The 21,741-nt window shown below is 41.3% G+C and overlaps 1 protein-coding gene across 5 annotated transcripts; it reads left to right on the top strand.

Annotated features, from left to right (window-relative positions):
- The first annotated feature begins 488 nt into the window (after positions 1 to 488).
- Positions 489 to 18,419, top strand: LOC108696805 (zinc finger protein 585A). Of its 5 annotated transcripts, XM_018226453.2 has the most exons (5): positions 489 to 637; positions 734 to 890; positions 9,022 to 9,130; positions 12,159 to 12,270; positions 14,152 to 18,419. In XM_018226453.2, the coding sequence occupies exons 4-5, from the start codon at positions 12,234 to 12,236 to the stop codon at positions 17,553 to 17,555; spliced, it is 3,441 nt and encodes a 1,146-aa protein (XP_018081942.1). In that variant the 5' UTR covers positions 489 to 637; positions 734 to 890; positions 9,022 to 9,130; positions 12,159 to 12,233; the 3' UTR covers positions 17,556 to 18,419. The 5 variants fall into 5 exon arrangements, with proteins under 5 accessions (XP_018081942.1, XP_018081944.1, XP_041425604.1 ...); XM_018226455.2 differs by lacking the exon at positions 734 to 890 and having other exon boundaries at positions 508 to 637; XM_018226452.2 differs by having other exon boundaries at positions 536 to 890.
- Positions 18,420 to 21,741: the final 3,322 nt, after the last annotated feature.

Genomic DNA, 21,741 nt, shown 5'->3' with positions numbered 1-21,741 from the left:
GCCGAACCCAAAAAAGTGGATTCGGTGCATCCCTAGTTTTACCAGTGTAGGGCAACACTACATTATATTTTTTATTAGGGATGCACCAAATCCACTATTTTGGATTCAGCCTAACCCCCGAATCCTTCACGAAAGATTTGGCCGAATACCGAACCGAATTTGCATATGCTAATTAGGGGTGTGAAGGGGAAAACATTTTTTACTTCCTTGTTTTGTGACAAAAAGTCACGCGATTTCCCTCTCTAATTCGGATTCGATTCAGCAGGGCAGAAGGATTCGGCCAAATCCGAATCCTGCTGAAAAAGGTCGAATCCCGAATTTGGTGCATCCCTAATTTTTATTACTTAAACACTTTCATTTTTGTTGGTGTTAGTGTTCCTTTAACATGAAATAAAAGTCTTTATTGTTTATTCTCCAACAAAAGGAGGAGGTGCGAGTAGAGAAAAAAAACATTGTGAGGGGAGGAAGCGTCACTAGCGCTTCTAACGCTCCGTTACAGCAGCTACGTGCTACGTCACCGCGCTTACGTGTGATCGTGACGCCAATTCTCGCGTGATGAGACTTGCGGTGTCGGGATTTTCTGAAAGACAGGAGGAGGAGGAGGCGGCGTCTTGTGGCTAACAGTTTTGCCGAAGGAGTAAGTAGCGATCCGGGATAGCGGGATGTGATTGGAAAAGTGGGACTGATGCATTTGCTTAGATTAGAGGGGTGACGTTTGAACTCCCACCCTCAGTGTTGCCGATCCCTCAATACGGCGTCACCGGGACAACAACTGTGAGGAAACTACAAGTACAGAGAGATGAATAGGGGGAAGAAGATACAGGCGCCCTAGTAACTGCCTCTATTCCAAACCACGCCCCTCGCTGAAAACAGGGGCCCCGGTAATACAAGTAAGTTCTCCAAAACCAGCAGGGCCCGGGACTATTAACCCCCCCTCCCCTCTACTTCTGACTGTCAGTATATACAATTGAGGGGTATCCAAACTGCAGCTCTTCTACTGCTCCCCCTTTTCCACTGTCAGTGGTACAGTCCGGCAAGTCAAGCTCACTATAAGGTGTGAAAAAGGAATGTACACCCTTCCCTGGAATAATGGGAAGGCCCATTCTCTTAAAGAAAATTATTCTAATTTTTCACAAATAATTTCCTTTTTCTCTGGAATAATAAAACAGTAGCTTGTACTTGATGGTGACTAAAGTGTCTGAATCAAATGGGGAAGGGGTTGGCAGGGTTTAAGGGTTTCCAGCCAAATTGGGCTACTAATTAAAAGCCCAGGCGGGTTTTGAAAGTTATAAAGTAGCCAAGGTAAGGAATTGGGCTACTTTTTTGGGCCTATAACTGGTTAGTACTTTGGAAACCAGCCAAAGTTTCTTTTTTTTTTGTTCTAATGTGCCAAGCCTGCGTCTCCCAATGCATGTTGGGTAACGTAGTTTTTGTTTAAAGGAAAAAGAAAGCTACTGAAGTAGTTTATTGCCAATAGATTAGCCACAAGAGTACAAGCTATAACGCTATATTTATTCTGCAGAATGCTTTACCATACCTGAGTAAACAGCTCTAGAAGCTCTCTGTTTGTTTAGGATAGCAGCTGCCATATTAGCTTGGTGTGACATCACTTCCTGCCTGAGTCTCTCCTGCTCACTCATAGCTCTGGGCTCAGATTACAGCTGAGAGGGAGAGAGGAGCAAACTGAGCATGCTCAAGCCCTAGCCCTGGAGATTTATGATGAAAACAGGAAGTCTGATACAGAAGCCCATGAGTACACAATAGAAGGAAAGAAATGTGTTGTTTATTTTGACAGAGGTCTCAGAGCAGCACTACTTTGAGGGTTTACTGGTGTATTTATATGATAAAGCTTACTTAATTTTAACCTTTCCTTCTCCTTTAACAAATTGCCAACTGCCAGGTTTAGTGTAAGACTACAATACCCAGAATGCAATGGGACTGACGTGTAGAAGACAGGAGTTACCAGATTTTGGGCTCTGTACCCCAGTCTACCGTCCCTATTAAGCATTATCACATTTTCCGTAGTTTTTTTTTAAATTTCAGACAATTTAAGGGCAAAAATCTGCTGCCCTCCAAAATGCCTAGAGGTTGAGCTGTTTATTGAATTGTATATGTATTAGGCCTTATGGGACCCCTATACCTCCTGGGCCCCCCTCTGTAGTTACACCCCTGGTGATGGGTGAATCTGTCGCATTTTGCTTCATGTAAAAATTTGCAAAACTAGGAAAGTCTGAAAAAGGAGTTTTTTATATATATATATATATATATATATATATATTCGTTTATTTTTTAGTTTTTTTTTTCTCTCCTCATATTGTGCTATTTTTAGGGTTCTTTTGAAGTACCTCTTGGCTAGTTTTGGGCTGGTTTTGAAAATTAGATCGGGCAACCCTGGGGGGGGGCAAAACACACCTATTGAATTAATTTCACTTTTAATTGGTTTTTAGCAGCCTTAAAAGGGTTGATCACCTATGCATTAACTGTTAGTATGATGTGTAGAGTGTTTTTTATTTGTTTGTTTTAGTGTTTTCGTTTTTTAGCTTTTCGTTCAGCAGCTCTACAGTTTACCGTTTCAGCAATATGGTTGCTAGGGTGAAAATTACCCTAGCAACCTTGCATTGATTTAATTAAGAGACTGGGAAATCAATAGGAGGGGACCTGAATAGAAAGATGAGTAAGCAGCAGCAATAAATTTGTAGCTGTAGAGAACATTTGTTTTTTTTGGATGGTGTCAGTGACCCCTATTTGAAAGCTGAAAAACGTCAGAAATAAAAAGGCAAATAGTTTAAGCTATTAAAAATAAATAATACATTTATAGTTTGATTTAGAGCATTTCTATTTTTAGATGGGGTCAGTGAACCCCATTTTGAAAATCAGAACACAAAATTAAATGTTATTATCAATTGAAAAGTTGCTCAGAATTAGCAATTCTATAACATACTAAAAGTTAACGTAATGGTGAACCACCCCTTTAAGGTACAATAACCGAAATTACATAAAGATCCCTTATCCGGAAGCCCCCAGATTCCAAGCATTCCGGATGATTCCATAACTGTACTGCGTCCCTGCCCCCCCCCCCCCAGACTGGCGCACAGGAATTTTTATTGATTTTATTTATCTTTTATTACAGGGGTTGTATTTATTGCATGTTTATATATAACACAGTTATTGTATTCTGCACAAACTCTATATGGAGTGTCATGATTTCAAGGATTTGCTATTACTCCACATACCTTAAGTCTACTAGAAAATCATATAAACATTAAATAAATCCAAGTTTGGTTTTGCTTCCAATAAGGATTAATTATATCTTAGTTGGGATCAAGTACGAGCTACTGTTTTATTATTACAGAGAAAAAGGAAGTAATTTATAAAAATTTTAATTATTTCATAAAAAATTTTTTTTTTCGAAATTTATTAAAAAAAATTACATTTTGTTTAACTCAGATGGATGTAATCGACCCGAAAACTCAAATCGAATTTGATTTGAATTTTAAAAACTCGATTAGAAAAAAAACTCAAATGCCAGGAAGGCTGCAAACAACTCCAAATTGATCCCCGGACATCCCCCGTCGACTTAAACAGTAATTCGGCAGGTTTTAGGTGGCAAATAGTAGAATTCGAGTTCTTAAAGGGGAACTATCGTGGAAATTTAATATGTTTCATCGTGCTGAAATAAGAAACTTTCTAAATACAATCAATTAAACATTCTGCATCGTTTCAAGTTTATCTTCACTATTCCTCTAAAAATTCTCTACTGTTTCTGAAATAATCAAGTTTATCTTCACTCTCAGCATCTGTTTCTCTTCATTCTGTCTTCATGCAGCAGTTGGGTGTCAGAGGACTGATCCAATATATCTTAAGGTAGCCATACACGGGCCGATAAAAGCTGCCGACAGACTGTGTCGGCAGCTTATTGGCCCGTGTATGGGGGCCCCCGACGGGCTTCCCCGATTGAGATCTGGCCGAAAGTCGGCCAGATCTCGATCGGATGGGACAGAAAATCCCGTCGGATCACGGCCGCATCTGTTCGTTGATGCGGTCCCGCGATCCGACCGCCCGTTTACCGAATGCTAGGATCCGATCGGTGGGCCCTAGGGCCCACGATCGGATCTGCCCGATATTGCCCACCTCAAGGTGGGCATATCGGAGGGAGATCCGCTCGTTTGGCGACATCGCCAAACGAGCGGATCTATCCATGTATGGCCACGTTTACGGGGGGGGGCTTCCTTTCCTTGCAGATGTATTAGAGCTCACTCAAATAACTGATTCCAGTACAAGCAAAATCTAACAAAATAACTGCCTTTTGCACAAATCCTGCATGTGCAGAGACATGATGTCTGGTGATTTTAATAGAGTGAGCTCTAATACATCGTCTAGGCAAAATGAGCCCCCCTATAAGATATATTGGATCTAACTGTCAATGAATATCTGACGCCCAACTGCTGCAGTAAGACTGAATGAAGAGAAACTGATGCTAAGAGTGAAGATAAACTTGAAACAGTACAGAATTTTTAATTATATTTAGGAAACTTCTTATTTCAGTATGCCGAAGCTCATATTAAATGTTCTTGATAGTTCCCCTTTAAAGGGCCAGAGTATGATAAATCACTAAAATCTAATTAGAAGGTTTTGAAAAATTCTAATCAAATTTGAATAATTGCATAGTCGAATTTGACCGTTTTGACTGTAAAAAAAACTTGAAAATTCTAATTTACAATTCGACCCCTGATAAATATGCCCCATACTGTATATAGCACCTGTTACCCTAATTGTCATTTTAGTAGTGGTACAGGTATGGGATCCGTTATCCAAAAAGCTCAGAGTTACGGAAAGACTGTCTTCCATAAGCACTGCGTATCTTGACAGCGCTATGTAAATAAATGATGATGAGGATAGACTCCAATATAATCAAATAATCCATATTTTTTAAAAATAGAAACCTTTTTCAAATCTTTTCTAATCAAAAGAACATCAGAGCAGCTTCCATCTATTGTCCATCTATTGTCCATCTATTGTCCATCTATTGTCCATCTATTGTCCATCTATTGTCTAGACGATAGATCTATCGTCCATCTATCGTCCATCTAGACCAGTGGTCCCCAACCAGTAGCTCGTGAGCAACATGTTGCTCCCCAACCCCTTGGATGTTGCTCCCAGTGGCCTCGGAGCAGGTGCTTATTTTTGAATTCCAGGCTTGAAGGCAAATTTTGGTTGTATAAAAAACAGGTGTCCTACTAAACAGAGGCTCCTGTAGGCTGCCATTCCACATAGAGGCTACCAATAGTCAATCAACCCTTACTTGGCACTAGCCAGGAACATTTTTCATGCTTGTGTTGCTCCCCAACTCTTGTCACATCTGAATGTTGCTCATGGGTGGAAAAAGGTTGGGAAACCCTGATCTCGACGATAGATCTATCGTCCATCTAGACGATAGATCTATCGTCCATCTAGACGATAGATCTATCGTCCATCTATCTCGCTATCTCTATATCTCTATCTCGCTATCTCTATCTATCATCGATCGGGCTTGGGCTCCTTTGAAGGCACCCGAACATCGGCCATTGTAGTGCTGAATCGTCATATACAGGTAGAATTCTATTGTTTCTATTTGTATATCTGACGATTTAGCTCTACACGTGTCTATTGTAACGAACGAGCTTTCCTGGAAATACCATTATTGTAACATCTATGATCACCTTAAGAAATCCGGTTACTGTGGCCCTGCAAGTCATATGACTTTACCCGATGTGCAGAATCTGTTTTACTGAAAATCTACCCACACCGAGCACTGAATATTCCTTCCATCTGTTCCTGCCGCTTCCATTGCATTGTGGGAACTAATACATTTTGCCATCACTCGGGGATGAAACTAAATATCGCATATTACTGACGTGGGATTCCCTTAGGGACATTCTTTATGAGAAGTTTTCCTGCCTGTGTATTCAGCAGCCGCTCTCTGGCCTTTGTGGGTTTAGATTTAATATCGTTCATAATTTAGCTTTATAGCGGCTCCAGCTTTATTGTCGAATGTTCCTTGTTCAAAGTATTAAGCCATTGTTTTCATAATCTCATGTGTCTGCCATTTCCAAGGCAACCGTGCTCGCCGCAGACTAAAATGACTCTGCATGCATTCATTCTGACCTCTTGGACATATAATAATATATAATAATATAGCTCCAGGCAAAGCATTAACTATGAAAACAAACCAGCCACTCCCTTTTTTGTTTGTATTCTCTGTTTTATATATCAAACATAGGAGTAATAATAAATAAAACGTTAATAGAAAACAGGTTCGAGCCATGTTGCTCTGATATTAAAAAAAAAAAAAAAAAACTGGTTGCCCTACCCATTGAATAACATTAACATATTCTTCTGAAGCAAAAGGCATTGCTGTATTTTAGCTACAGTCTGTCTTGTTTAATAGTGGGGAGGGAATTTTATCCTATAAGCACTATCCAATGTTCCCTCTAATTCCTTCTAAGTTATGTGCACAAAGAAATTATTTTGTTACTGTGTACAGTTTTTAAAAACTGTGTGCACAACATTTTGTGTTTTAACACACAATTCTTTGTGAACATTGCAATGTGATGTGTGTTCTGGCCTCAAAGCTTGTGTATGCTCACAAGTGTACACCTTGGAAGGGAACATTGCCACTATCTCTCCCTACTATACCTGCTATCCCACAGTCACACTCCCTTCCCAGAGACTATTATCCCACTGTTACTATAGGCACCATCTCTCCCTACTATACCTGCTATCCCACAGTCACACTCCCTTCCCAGAGACTATTATCCCACTGTTACTATAGGCACCATCTCTCCCTACTATACCTGCTATCCCACAGTCACACTCCCTTCCCAGAGACTATTATCCACTGTTACTATAGACACCATCTCTCCCTACTATACCTGCTATCCCACAGTCACACTCCCTTCCCAGAGACTATTATCCCACTGTTACTATAGGCACCATCTCTCCCTACTATACCTGCTATCCCACAGTCACACTCCCTTCCCAGAGACTATTATCCCACTGTTACTATAGGCACCATCTCTCCCTACTATACCTGCTATCCCACAGTCACACTCCCTTCCCAGAGACTATTATCCACTGTTACTATAGACACCATCTCTCCCTACTATACCTGCTATCCCACAGTCACACTCCCTTCCCAGAGACTATTATCCCACTGTTACTATAGGCACCATCTCTCCCTACTATACCTGCTATCCCACAGTCACACTCCCTTCCCAGAGACTATTATCCACTGTTACTATAGGCACCATCTCTCCCTACTATACCTGCTATCCCACAGCCATACTCCCTTCCCAGAGACTATTATCCACTGTTACTATAGACACCATCTCTCCCTACTATACCTGCTATCCCACAGTCACACTCCCTTCCCAGAGACTATTATCCCACTGTTACTATAGGCACCATCTCTCCCTACTATACCTGCTATCCCACAGTCACACTCCCTTCCCAGAGACTATTATCCACTGTTACTATAGGCACCATCTCTCCCTACTATACCTGCTATCCAACAGTCACACTCCCTTCCCAGAGACTATTATCCACTGTTACTATAGGCACCATCTCTCCCTACTATACCTGCTATCCCACAGTCACACCCCCTTCCCAGAGACTATTATCCCACTGTTACTATAGACACCATCTCTCCCTACTATACCTGCTATCCCACAGTCACACCCCCTTCCCAGAGACTATTATCCACTGTTACTATAGACACCATCTCTCCCTACTATACCTGCTATCCCACAGTCACACTCCCTTCCCAGAGACTATTATCTCACTGTTACTATAGGCACCATCTCTCCCTACTATACCTGCTATCCCACAGTCACACTCCCTTCCCAGAGACTATTATCCCACTGTTACTATAGGCACCATCTCTCCCTACTATACCTGCTATCCCACAGTCACACTCCCTTCCCAGAGACTATTATCCACTGTTACTATAGGCACCATCTCTCCCTACTATACCTGCTATCCCACAGTCACACTCCCTTCCCAGAGACTATTATCCACTTTTACTATAGGCACCATCTCTCCCTACTATACCTGCTATCCCACAGTCACACTCCCTTCCCAGAGACTATTATCCACTGATACTATAGGCACCATCTCTCCCTACTATACCTGCTATCTCACAGTCACACTCCCTTCCCAGAGACTATTATCCACTGATACTATAGGCACCATCTCTCCCTACTATACCTGCTATCCCACAGTCACACTCCCTTCCCAGAGACTATTATCCACTGTTACTATAGGCACCATATCTCCCTACTATACCTGCTATCCCACAGTCACACTCCCTTCCCAGAGACTATTATCCACTGTTACTATAGGCACCATCTCTCCCTACTATACCTGCTATCCCACAGTCACACTCCCTTCCCAGAGACTATTATCCACTGTTACTATAGGCACCATCTCTCCCTACTATACCTGCTATCCCACAGTCACACTCCCTTCCCAGAGACTATTATCCACTTTTACTATAGGCACCATCTCTCCCTGCATCGCTCACTCCCTTCCCAGAGACTAAGAACCACATCACCATTACACCACCAAGTGTGTCTGTTCCCTCATATTGGCATCCAAGAGCAGCAATATATTGCAGTGTTGGCGGCTTCCATCTTTGGCTGTGGCTCTTACTCCTAGGTTTCATGCTGGTGACCAGTCAGCGGGTAGATGCACATTGGGAACCAACCAGTGGTTCTGTTGATATGGGCAAAGATAGAGGTCACAACTCCATCGTGTAACTCAAAGTTTTATCTTTGTTCACTAGCAAGGCATCTCTTGTTGTCAGGCTTGTGGGTAGGTGGGCAAAGCAGCTACTGCTAGAGATGTCATTGGTCAGTAAAGGTAAGTAACATCAGTCATGGGGCAGGTTTTGGCACATTAGATTAGTGCCAGGAAGCCTTTGTCAGAATTATAGAAAATACATTGTTGATTCAGTTGCTTATGCTTCTTTGTGATTTCTTGCAGAAGTTGCTGTTGGACGATGTCCCTGTTCAGTTTTTGGCTCTGGATTGGATGTTTCTGGACCAGCGCCGGGGGCAAGTGTGAAAACCAAAACAGAGTGTGATGTCTGTAGGTGAGTAGCAAGCAGAATAACCAAGTGGGACCATCATAAGAATGGTTTACAACTTTTTTTTTTTTTTTTGGGTAAACTATTACACGTGACTCTACAGTTCTACAAAAGCAAAACCACTATATGACAGAATTTCCCAAACTGTCAGCTTCAAAGCAGTATCTTTTAAAAAATATCGGTGTTAAAGAGGCAGTGGGACTAAAGTTGACTCAGCACAGCATAACATTATTTGCAAGTTTTTTATTTTTTTTTTTACATTGTACGCTACTAACAGTTCTTGAGGACGTGTAAACTATTTTAACAACCACTTGGTCCGGTAGTACAGGTATGGGATCTGTTATCTGGAAACCCTTAATCCAGAAAGCTTCAAAATTACGGAAAGGCCATATCCCATAGACTCCATTTTATCCTAATAATCCAAATGTTTAAAAAATGATTTCCTTTTTCTCTGTAATAATAAAACAGTAGCCTGCACTCAATGTAAAACTAAGATATAATTAATCCTTATTGGAAACAAAAACATCCTATTGGGTTTATTTCATATTTACAGGATTTTCTAGTAGACTTAAGGTATGAAAATCCGAATAACAGAAAGATCCGTTATCCGGGAAAACCCCAGGTCCCGAGCGTTCTGGATAACAGGTCCCATATCTGTATATGGGAGCCCTTTCCTTAAAGGAAAAATAACACGTAAAGTAAAAAACCAATTCTACCCTGCACGAATACTAGCTCTATCCTGCACAATGTGTAATATTTTAAATGCTTTATTAAAAATACCTTGCTAAAACTCTGCTTCCCAGCTGCTCACAAAGGTGAAAGGACGACATTCACAGTGCAGGATCCAACATGCGGTGCTCGACTTCTCCTTCTAGCCCGAGCAAGTAGAGAAAAACCAGACGATAATGGTTGGGACTGTGTAAGAGCTGCGAGCAGTAAAGAGCAAGCTGAATTTATGGGGTCTGTAGTCATTAAAGGGATTCTGTCATGATATTTATGATGTAGTTTTTATTAGGGTTCTCCCTGAATCCTTCTGCCAGGCCGAATCGAATCCTAATTTGCATATGCAAATAAGGGGCGGGGAGGGAAAACATGCAACTTTTTGTCAAAGAACAAGGAAGCAAAACATTTTTTTCACCTTCCCACCCCTAATTTGCATATGCAAATTAGGGTTCGGTTTTGCGGCCGAATCCATCCAAAATAGTGGATTCGGTGCATCCCTTGTTTTTATTCCTAATTTACACTGCAAATAATTCACTCTACAATATAAAATTTCATTCCTGAACCAGCAAGTGTATATTTTAGTAGTAATATTGGTGTGTATGTGCATCTCAGGTCATTTTGCCTGGTCATGTGCTTTCAGAAAGAGCCAGAACTTTAGGATGGAACTGCTTTCTGGCGGGCTGTTGTTTCTCCTACTCAATGTAACTGAATGTATCTCCGTGGGACCTGGATTTTACTATTGAGTGCTGTTCTTAGATCTACCAGGCAGCTGTTCTCTTGTGTAAAGGTGCCCATACACTGAGAGATCCGCTCGTTTGGCGATGTCGTCAAATGAGCGGATCTCTCCCCGATATGCCCACCTTGGGGTGGGCAATATCGGGCTGATCTGATCGTGGGCCCTAGGGCCCAACAATCAGATCCTAACAAATAGCAATGGGCGGTCGGATTGCGGAACCGCATCAACGAATAGATGCGGCTGCGATCCGACGGGATTTTTTGTCCCATCCGATCAAGATCTGGCCGACTATCGGCCAGATCTTGATCGGTGAAGCCCGTCGGGGGGGGGGCCCATACACGGGCCAATAAGCTGCCGATACGGTCTGTCGGCAGCTTTTATCGGCCCGTGTATGGCCACCTTTAAAGAGCGGTTATCTGGTTACCTTCCCATTGTTCTGTTGTTAGGCTGCTGGGGGGGGAATGGAGGGGATGATATCACTCCAACTTGCAGTAAAGAGTGACTGAAGCTTATCAGAGCACAAGTCACATGACTGGGGGCAGCTGGGAAACTGACAATATGTCTAGACCCATGTCAGATTTCAAAATTAAATGTAAAAAAAAAATCTGTCCTTTTCCCATGACATCCCTTTAAATTTATGGGTCACCTGTGTGCTGCCTTTAACTGCTCACAGCTATTAGAGATAAATCAGTCTGACAGGATGAAAAATACTCCGTACAACTGCAACCATTGACTTCTGGTTTTTCTCTACTTGCTCGGGCTAGGAGGAGAAGTCGAGCACAATTTTTGCTCTAATCCGTATGTACCGTACCAGGGGAAAGGGGAGTACTTGGGGGTGTATTTCATTATTCCCCGGCCTTCCTTCTCTATTGTATATACTGAGGAAAAAGAAACGATTAAGAAAGTCTTTTCAAAGCCCCCTAGAACTAAATATTACATTTTTTAATAGAACCATATTCTAAACCTGCATCTATTTACAATCGATGTACTTTTTGGGTATCAGTCTGTGCAGATAAACCAGTCAATTCCTCATTTTATATTTTTACTTTCTTTATCGCTGCTTTAAAAACTTTTTTTTTTTCCCAAGGTATTTATAGGTCTTAAGAAATGAAGTTTAATGATTACAACCACTGGCTTTGCCTAAAGGCAGCCATAGACGTAGAGATCTGATCGTTTGTCGATTTCGCCAAAACGAGCGAATCTCTCCCCGATATGCCTACATTGAAGTGGCCGATATTGAGCTCATCCAATCGTGGGCCCTAGGGCACAACGATTGGATCATAATGGATCTGATACGGGCGGTCGGATCGCGGGACCGCATACACGCACAGATGTGGCCGCAATCCGACCGAATTTTTCAACCTGCCCAATCAAGATCTGGACGACTTTCGGCCAGATATCGATTGGGGAAGCCCGTTGGATGACCCAACACACTGGCCAATAAGCTGACGAATCATTCTGTCAGCAGCTTTTATGGGCCCGTGTATGGGGAGGGGGGGGCTTAACTAGAACCTTGCCTCAGGCAGCAGTAGTAAACGTCATGGCTCAGACGTTTATTTATTTTTTTTCCTGTAGGGTTCCATATAGGTTGTCATCGGTTTACAGCTCACATTTTTGACAATAAGGAAAAATGGAGAGGAGCCCTATGTTATGGAGAATGACCTGAGCAGCCCAAGCCGCATGGAGTGTAAGCATGTTGTTACTGTATTTAATAAATACAAAATTGCTGGTGATTTTCCTCTTTCCACGGATGGGGGTCATTGGTGTACCCTGTATCCAAGGGACACAAATCTTGTATCTGTAACAAGTGCTTTACCATTTCATTCTTAGGTTTCCCAACATTTTTCTTAAAGTGATACCGATACGTGTCAGATTTTATACTGAATATCATTGTCTTAAAGGGGTGCTTTACCTTTAAGTTAACTTAGTATGTTATAGAATGGTCAGTTCTAAGTAACTTTTCAATTGGTCTTGATTATTTTTTTTCATTTTGAATTTTTTAAATTATTTGCCGCCTTCTAGTGACTCTTTCCAGCTTTCAAATGGGGGTCACTGACCCCATCTAAAAGCAAATGCTCTGTAAGGCTACACATTTATTATTGATATTTTTTTCATTACTCGTCTTTCTATTTACACCCTCTCCTATTCATATTCCAGTCTCTTGTTTAAAGGGGACCTGTCACCCCAAAAAAAGCCAATCCTATTTTATCATGTTAGTCAAGCAAAATTAACTTTAATTACACTGTAAAAAAATGTTTTAATCTTGTTTCCATCAGTCTGGGAATTCATAATTATAACAAGCAGGCAGGAGCCATTTTGTGGACACTGTTATTAAGACAAGCCTTGTATCATCTCAGAATCTTGTTTGTGCACCAGAATGGGGGACCTGATGTCCATCCCCATGCCCTGGTTACAGAATTAAATGGTTAAGAGAACGGGGGAATGTGGGGAGAGCAGTGACATGTAGGAAGTGCTCAACGGAAAGTGAAAGTAACTGCCTGCTCCGACTCTATGCCTAAAGCAAAAATATTTGATTGACAGCGGAGATTTTTAAAAGAGTTTACAACAGCTATGAATGCTTAAGTAAAAAAAAAATTTGGGTTTCATGTTTAATTTGAAAAGGACTTTTAATATACAGCTTTTTATGTCTGGGTGAAAGGTCCACTTTAAACCAATTCATGGTTGCTAGGGTAATTTCAACCCTAGCAACCAGACTACTGAAATTCCGAAACCAGAGAGCTGCTGAATAAAAAGCTAACTCAAAAACAACAAAAAATGAAAAGCAGCTGCAAATTGTCTTAGAATATCACTCTCTACATCAAGCTAAATGTTAACTGAACGATGAACATTCCCCTTTAATCATAAGCTGTCAGCCTATTAAGCACTGCCCTCAGTCTACTGTGTTTCCCGAGGCAAGGTGTTTGTTTTAAAGGGGACCCATCGCCCAAAAAAATGATTCCAAGTTAGTCAAGCAAAATCAGCTTTAATTACACTGTAAAAATTATTTGAAATTTGTTTCCTTCGGTCTAGGAACTCCTAATGATAGCATGGTAGCATAATGATAGAATCTTGTTTGTGCACCAGAATGGGGGACCTGATGTCCATCCCCATGTACTGGCTACACAATTAAATGGTGAAGAGAACAGAGGAATGTGGGGAGAGCAGAGACATCTAGGAAGTCCTGGATGGAAAGTGAAAAGTAATTGTCTGTATTATCTATATATATATATATATATATATATCTGTATAATAAAAATCCTTTTCAAATTAAACATGAAATCCAAATTCTTTTTTTATTAAAGCATTCATAGCTGTTGCAAACTAATTCAAGAATCTCAGCTGTCAATCAAATATTGCCTGCCCCTCCTCCATGACCAGTTCATCCTAGACAAAACTTTTACCTCAATCCTTTTATAGTTCTGTAATTCAAGCGACATGGAATTTGAATAAGATACTTTGCAGGTACCTGTTATTTATATTTCATAATTAAGTATACAGTAATTTACTCTTTTTTTTTTTTTTTTTTTTTAAGTACAAAGATCTTATGTCATCTTATTTGTCTGCTTAGTTTCAGAATGTTGGGTCAGTGAAAGGCCAGAAAAAATAGGGTCTTTTGGTCCTGTTGCTGGAAAAATGGCTGAAGACCAAGCGACTCAGAACTCCCTAGATCACAGTAATGCTGATAGACAGCGAAACCGGTGGCGAGACAAGGCAGAAGAAGAAGTTGCATGCCAGTCAGGAACAGTTGTCTCAGATTTCAATTTCCTTCCTGGACAAAGTGTGCCTGTAGCTCATGTAGGAAAACAGAGGCATAGAGAGGAGAATATTGTTGATCAAAGGGCTTCAGAACCACGAATAGTCAAAATTGCAGAAGACACAAGAGCACAGACATTACAGGGACCCAGTCCAATGCCAATGAGTTTTGGTAAAATTGACAAAGACAACATGTTGATCTGCAGACCACAGGCATATAATGTTGCCCAGCAGGCTAAGAATATGGATTTGCCCACAAGAATAGACATTGGATCTCCAGAGCAGTCAAATCAGAGATACTGGGGCTTGTTTCAATGCTCTTTCTGCAACTTTGTTTTTCAAGATCTTTCTGACCTTGTGCAGCACCAGGAAACTCACAATCAGGACAAGTTTCAGGGCATTGGCCAAGAACTTGTACAGCTGGATCAGACTGATAGTACTCCGTGTGAGTGGAGGAGATACCGTTGCATTGTTTGTGACAAGACTTTCTGCAAACAGTCCTCACTAGTCACTCACCTTCGTATACACACAGGTGAAAAACCTTATTCTTGTCACGTATGTAGAAGGAAATTTAATCAGCGCACTAGCCTAACTGTTCACCTTAGAACACATACTGGTGAGGCTCCATTTCGCTGCTCCAAGTGCAATAAGAGTTTCAGACAGCAATCCAACCTTACACATCACATGAAGAGCCACCAACGAGCCGAGGAGCTAGATGGAGGTGACTGGAGTGAAGAAAACCGAGCCCCAGGGTTTCCATTGATGTATCTGGTTTCAGAAGGGGATGAATTCAGCAATGAAGTATGGGGCTCTAAGGTACCGCTAATCAAAGGGGATAAAGAAGAAGAGTCTGCTTCTTGCAAAAGACCCTATGTCTGTGGACACTGTTTTAAGCGCTTCACACACCAGTCCAACCTTATGGTTCATCAGCGCATTCATACAGGGGATCGATCTTATCGTTGCCAAGAATGTGGTAAACATTTTACAAGGAGGACTAGCTTAATGGTTCACTTGCGAGGGCACACGGGTGAGATGCCGTACTCTTGCCAGCAGTGTGGTAAAAGCTTTCGGCAGCAATCCAATCTCCTCTACCACATGAAGAGTCACGCTGGGCAAAATGAGGCAGCTGCAGGAAATACAAACAAACATACAGTGAAACTATCAGGGCAGCTGATTGGGCCTTCAGGCCAATATGTGGAGAGAGAAAGTCCACGTTCAGTGAGCATTGGCAATAATGGAGTTTCTAGAGTTCCCGAGAACCAAATGAGGGTTTATCAATGCAACCAGTGTTCCAGATGGTTCCCTAGTACTTCCAGCCTCTTGCTGCACCAAAAGTTCCATACGGAACAGCCAAGTAACATTATGCAGAGCAGAGAAGTTCAGGTTCAGTACCCCATTGGTATAAGCCAACCACATACTTTCACAGGAAATGTGCTTATTTCCCAACAAGAACATGAAAGAAGTCAACAGCAACCTTTCAGAATTTTCTCTCGGATGGATGGAGGAGACAATGTTCCAGGAACACGCTCTGCACCAAAAGCCTCTGCACAGCCAGGATCCATCTCTGGGTTTCATAAACCTGGAAGTTCAGTAGAAGGGGGGCCTATTAAGGGACATTTCCAAATAAGGGGTAGAGGAAGACCTAGGAAGAATATCTGGTTAGGGTCAGGACAAACAGCCATGGGAAGTCTTGCAACAGGGAAACTTATTCATAAATGTTGGAAGTGCCCTCGACGTTTCAATAACAAATCAAATTTAATTGTTCACTTACGAATTCACACAGGGGAAAAGCCTTATCAGTGCTGGAAGTGTGACAAGAGGTTTCGACAACAGTCAAACCTGATCCAGCATCTCCGAAACCATGAGGAGTTCCGTGATGAAGATGATGTTACAAGACAAAAAAAGGAAATGAGTAGACGAAGGCAAAGTGGGAAGAATTTTCACAATACAGCTATGCTTTCTTCCTCTGGTGCACCCCAAACTCACTGGAGTTATCTTCCTTTAGCTGACGGGAACCTTGTGAATCAAAACAGGCAGTTGCTTGAGGAGACCCCAGTCTCGCAGTTAGAGGATGCTGCTTCTCACAGTGACTGCAGCAATGAGACTTTAATGAATGAATCCATGTATCTCCCAGCTGAGAGGTCCTATAAGTGTGGCAGCTGCTTTAAGACGTTTAACCACAAATCCAACCTGTTAGTCCATGAGCGTATCCACTCAGATGACAAGGCCTATCGTTGTCAGGAATGTGGGAAGCAATTCAGTCAGCGTACTAGTTTAATGGTGCATCTCAGGACACATACAGGGGAGATGCCCTACTCCTGCCAGCAATGCAGGAGGCGTTTTCGTCAGCAGTCTAATTTACTTTACCACATAAAGACCAACACAGTCCAAGGGCAGCTTAAATGTACGGCAGAGAACTTTATTAACTCAATTTCTAGAATAGATTCTGGGGAGGATATAAAAATTTGTTCTGAGGTGGACTCGGTCCCTGGACAAGCACAGACTTGGCTGCATCTAGAACCAAGTTCTAAAACTGAAACAGCACCAGCCCTTCCTCAGGAGGCAGTAAAGGAAGAGTTTCCCTGCCCTGACTGTGACAAAGTGTTTGTTCATCAGTCGAATTTGCTAGTCCACCAACGAATCCATTCTGGAGAACGGGCATACCGATGCCATGAGTGCAACCGTCAGTTCAGCCAGCGCACTAGCCTGATGATACATTTGCGCACTCACACTGGAGAGATGCCCTATGCTTGCCAGTGTTGTGGCAAGAGATTCCGCCAACAGTCAAATCTGTTGTATCACTTAAAAAGCCATGCCACCCAGGCGGCTGGCTTCGATGTTATCACAAGTGGAGAGTTTGCGTCTCCAAAGACCAGAGGTCGACCGCGCAAATGTGACTCTAATGACGAGAGGCGAGAAAAAAATATTATTCCAAGGGGCAAGCGTACTTTTAAGTGTGTGGAGTGCCCAAGGCGCTATAACTTAATGTCCAACTTAGTTGCTCATCAGAGATCCCATGATCGCCAAGAACTGCATACGTGTTCAGATTGTGGGGAAGGTTTCCTTCAGCAAAGTTACCTCACCGTGCACAAGAAACTCCACACCAAGAGAGACCTTCCTAGCCATGTTGGGCAGTTTTGCTGGAAACAGAACCAAGAGTTGATCAGAAATCCCAGCGTAGAAGAAGAGAGGGGAGGTCTTTATACTCATGAAAAGTAACCTTCTCGCCATTTTCAAAATCTCTGGTACAAAGGGAGATCTGACTTGTTATGATGCAAGAGCAATATATTTTTTTTTGTAAGTTGACATGGTTTTGGGGAGAGCGAGCTGCAAACATGGGTTCTCTAACCATCCTGGTCCCTTAAAGATGCAGAATAACTGTTGCCTGAACACTTCAGCTGAACTCCTGAAAGCTCTCATCCCCATTATCAGGCAATGACTATTCTGATCTTGTGTAATGCTGTCTAAAATTTGCTGTTGAGATGTGCCATTTTTTTTACATGTAGCATTGTGTTGTCCAATATGTGTCTCTTGCGTGTTGCTGAAACAGCACAGCTTAGCCTCCATACACGGCAGCGATGATGCAAACTGCAGTTGAGTTACAACCAAGGGGGCAACGTTTAGACTCCTCTCGTTTTCACCTTTGTGAGAGTTGAGATAATGCCAACCAAGAAACGATAACACTTGCCCATTGGCTAGTGAACAAGCCCCGTCATACCAGCTGTGCGTTTGTGCGAGAGGTAGTTTCTAACACTTGGCTCAGAGAACAAGTCATGTAAAGCAGCGCTTACTTTCTTAGTTGTGAAAAAGTTTAGCATGAGGAACCTTAGCTAATCCTAAAGCTTCAAATTCCCAAGGAGAAAAAAAATCTGTTTTTATAAAATTATACTGTAACTGTAAAGGAAGCACTTTTTATTCAACATATATATTAAATCCAATGCCAGATGGTGCCCATGAAAAACTGAAAACTGAAACTTCTCTGGTTTCAGTTGGACAGAATATTAATTCCAGCATGTGGTGAAATAAAAAAAAAAATAAAAAGAAAGCTTTGAAAAAGTTAGACTGAACACCTCCGGGTCCCTAGTGGAAAATGTAATAATGAGGCTGCTGGAACAGAATTGCATTCAAGTGGTTTGTATTTTTCATACTATTGAAGGATATTCCAGTGGGTAAATGTTGTTATACGATGTATAACAAGGGAGTTTGAAGGCATTCACGTAATGGTCCAGTATACGTAATAACACTGGCGCCCAATGTGTTTTAATTCAAAGTTGATGTCCTTGTGGATGAGATTATGGTTCCGGAGTAGTTATTTTACCTCTAGATATGTATATATAATATATGGTCCTGTTCCCACCCTTTGCTCAACATGGTACTTTGGACTATGTTTTATAAAAGAGTGTATTCAATTTTACACTTGGGGGTTATTTACTAAACCTCAGATTTATCTGGTTGGGCTTTTTTTTTTTTGGGGGGGCAAAAACTCAAATTTTTCGAGATTTATTTACTGCATAAAGTCCGCCATTTCAGACCTGTTGTGGTCCTGTATAAGTCAATGGGAGAGGCACCTATATCAATTTGAAGTTTTCTTGGTCTGCGCTGGATATACCCCAAAAATCTGACTATTTTGGGCAAAAACTCAACGATTTGAGTCCAGTTGCTCTAGATTTACTTCTACTAGATATGCAATGACCTGGATGAATGAAAACCTTCATAGACACATCCTTTCTACAATTCAAAAACAACAAAAGTATTATAAATGAATACACGTGACCAATAGCAAAGTTGCTTAAACCACTTTCATGTACAAAACCCGGTAATCTTTTTTTTTTTTGGATCATTGTGTTTGTATTTAAAGATTGCAGCCAAAATATGATGGAAATTGAAGGCGGGTCTGTAAACGTTCAAGCCATACCCGCATTTCCTTACCTTTAACATAAAGGGGTGGTTCATATTTACAAAATGGTTTTCAAATTGTAAACCACAAATAATGAGTTTTTGTAAAAAGTACTATTTGCTCCCATTATGTGTTCAGCAGCTTGCTCAGTGAGCCTGGTCATGGACACTTATCCAGGGGTCCCCAACTTTTTTTTGTAGATGTAAGTGGATTTGGGGAACAACACAAGCATGAAAATTGTTCTTAAGGGTTCCAAAAAAAGGCTGTTATTGACTATTTAGTGGCCCCTATGTGGACTGGCAGCACACAGGAGACTCTGGCATGACATCTGGTTTTTATACAACCAAAACTTGCCTCCAAGCCTGGAATTCAAAAACAAGCACCTGCTTTGAGGCCATTGGGAGCAACATCCAAAGGGTTGGTGAGCAACATGTTGCTCTTGAGCTACTGGTTGGGGATCACTGCTATAATCTGTTGCAAATTGATACATCAGTTGCTGTCATTTCTTCGTATCAAAAGCAGCTCTAACTGAGCTTACATATGAGATTGTAGCAGCTTCTCTGCAGAAGACTTAAAGGAATAGTTCAGTGTAAAAATAAAAACTGGGTAAATAGATAGGCTGTGCAAAATAAAAAATGTTTTGAATATAGTTAGTTAGCCAAAAATGTAATATATAAAGGCTGGAGTGATTTGATGTTTAACATGTCAGTCAGAACACTACTTCCTGCTTTTCAGCTCTCTTGGTTTACACTGACTGGTTACCCTGGCTACCAGGCAGTAACCAATCACAGACTTGAGGGGGGGGCCACATGGGTCATATCTGTTGCTTTTGAATCTGAGCTGAATGCTGAGGATCAATTACAAACTCACTGAACAGAAATGTACCATGTGGCCCCCCTTCAAGTCGCTGACTAACTCAGAGTTAGAGAGCTGAAAAGCAGGAAGTTGGATTCTGGCTGTTTTATTAGACATCTGTTCACTTCAGCCTTTATATATTACATTTTTGACTAACTAGCTATATTAGAAACATTTTTTATTTTGCACAGCTTATCTATTTACCCAGTTTTTATTTTCACACTGAACTGTTCCTTTAAGTAAAGCTTAAAGGGTAAGTCAACCCAAAAATTAAAAATTTGCCTAATAAAAGAAAACCTAATTCTAAGCAATTTTGCAATATACATTCGTTACAAATTTTCTACTTTTATATGTATTGCTATTAGTGATGTGCGGCCCGACCCGATGCCCGCAGGTTCGTGCCGACCACGCTCATTGTCGGAAGCCGGCATTTGGAAGGTCGTGGGTGGAGAGAGCAGTAAGAAGAGCTCAATCCTCACCCGCCCGCGAGCTTCCAAATGCTGAATTCCGGGTTGAGTTTTTATAGACAAGTGCCTCTTGTCCCATCCCTTTTGTGACGTCATGGGCGGGGCAGGTCTATAAAAGAGACCCAGAAGTCGGGCGCGGGTGGTGGGCGGGCAGGTCGGGAAATGCCAGACCCGCACATCACTAATTGCTATTGAAAGCAGTGTCTGTCCCTTTATATTCTCTCCCCCAGTGGCTCAGACTGTTGATACGATGTAAGACAAGGCAGCTGATTAACAGACCTTTCTTTGCTGGGGAACCAAGACTTTTGCAACGTTGATTAAAAAGCAACAACCAGGAGTTAAAGCAAATGCTGCTTTCAGTAGCAATTGTTCTTACAAAAAACACTGATATTTTTTTACTAAATGTAAATGAGAAAGCTGCTTAGAATTATATTATCTTTTATTATCTTTTATTTTGGGGTTGCCTTTCACTTTAAAAGAAAGGTATCGACAATTTGGCACGTCCTAGTGATTTAACGATCACTAAACGATATGTTTAGTTAAGATGAGCCAAAATGATGTTTGTTATACCCTAATTATATATTGGAAGTCAAAGAGTAATGAGTTTTAACTACAGCAGCAAAAATTGCCCCTCTTTAAATCAAACAAAAGAATGCAGTATAATACTACTGTTTTTTTTAAAAAAAAAAAAATCTTGTATATAGACCTTGAAAATCCTTCCTGTAGGGAACCGCTTGTATCAAACCGAAGACTTTTTTAGGATAAACTGCATGAGTGACAGATCTTTTTGAGAATAGAAGGCTCCAGGTTTGGAAAACGTTTTGCTTGTAACCCTACTGATGTTTCTTTTTACTTAAACACCTAAAACTTACCCATAAAGGCAAACGACTAGCAATGAGTGTGTGGTTTCATACAAATGTAGCAAATCTAATTGCATGCTCTTTTAGCAGAGTAGCTGAAATAATGCCAAATCCTCACACTTCAATTGAGCCAAAGTCCTAGTCCCAGCGTAGGGACTCCGAATGAATTGTTCCCCTTCCTCGAACCAAAGAGTTGCCAATTTGTAAGTTAAATTAGGCTATGGTGTTTCTTGGCATTTCTAAATTCTGCAAAGAAAAAAAAACCTTTACCCTTAAGTAGTCTTGGGTTGGATTGTTTTGCTGAAACTGTAGACTTCAATGAATTG

This window comes from Xenopus laevis, chromosome 7L, assembly GCF_017654675.1.
Source record: "Xenopus laevis strain J_2021 chromosome 7L, Xenopus_laevis_v10.1, whole genome shotgun sequence".
Taxonomy (NCBI): domain Eukaryota; kingdom Metazoa; phylum Chordata; class Amphibia; order Anura; family Pipidae; genus Xenopus; species Xenopus laevis.
This window is presented reverse-complemented; position numbering and strand designations above follow the sequence as displayed.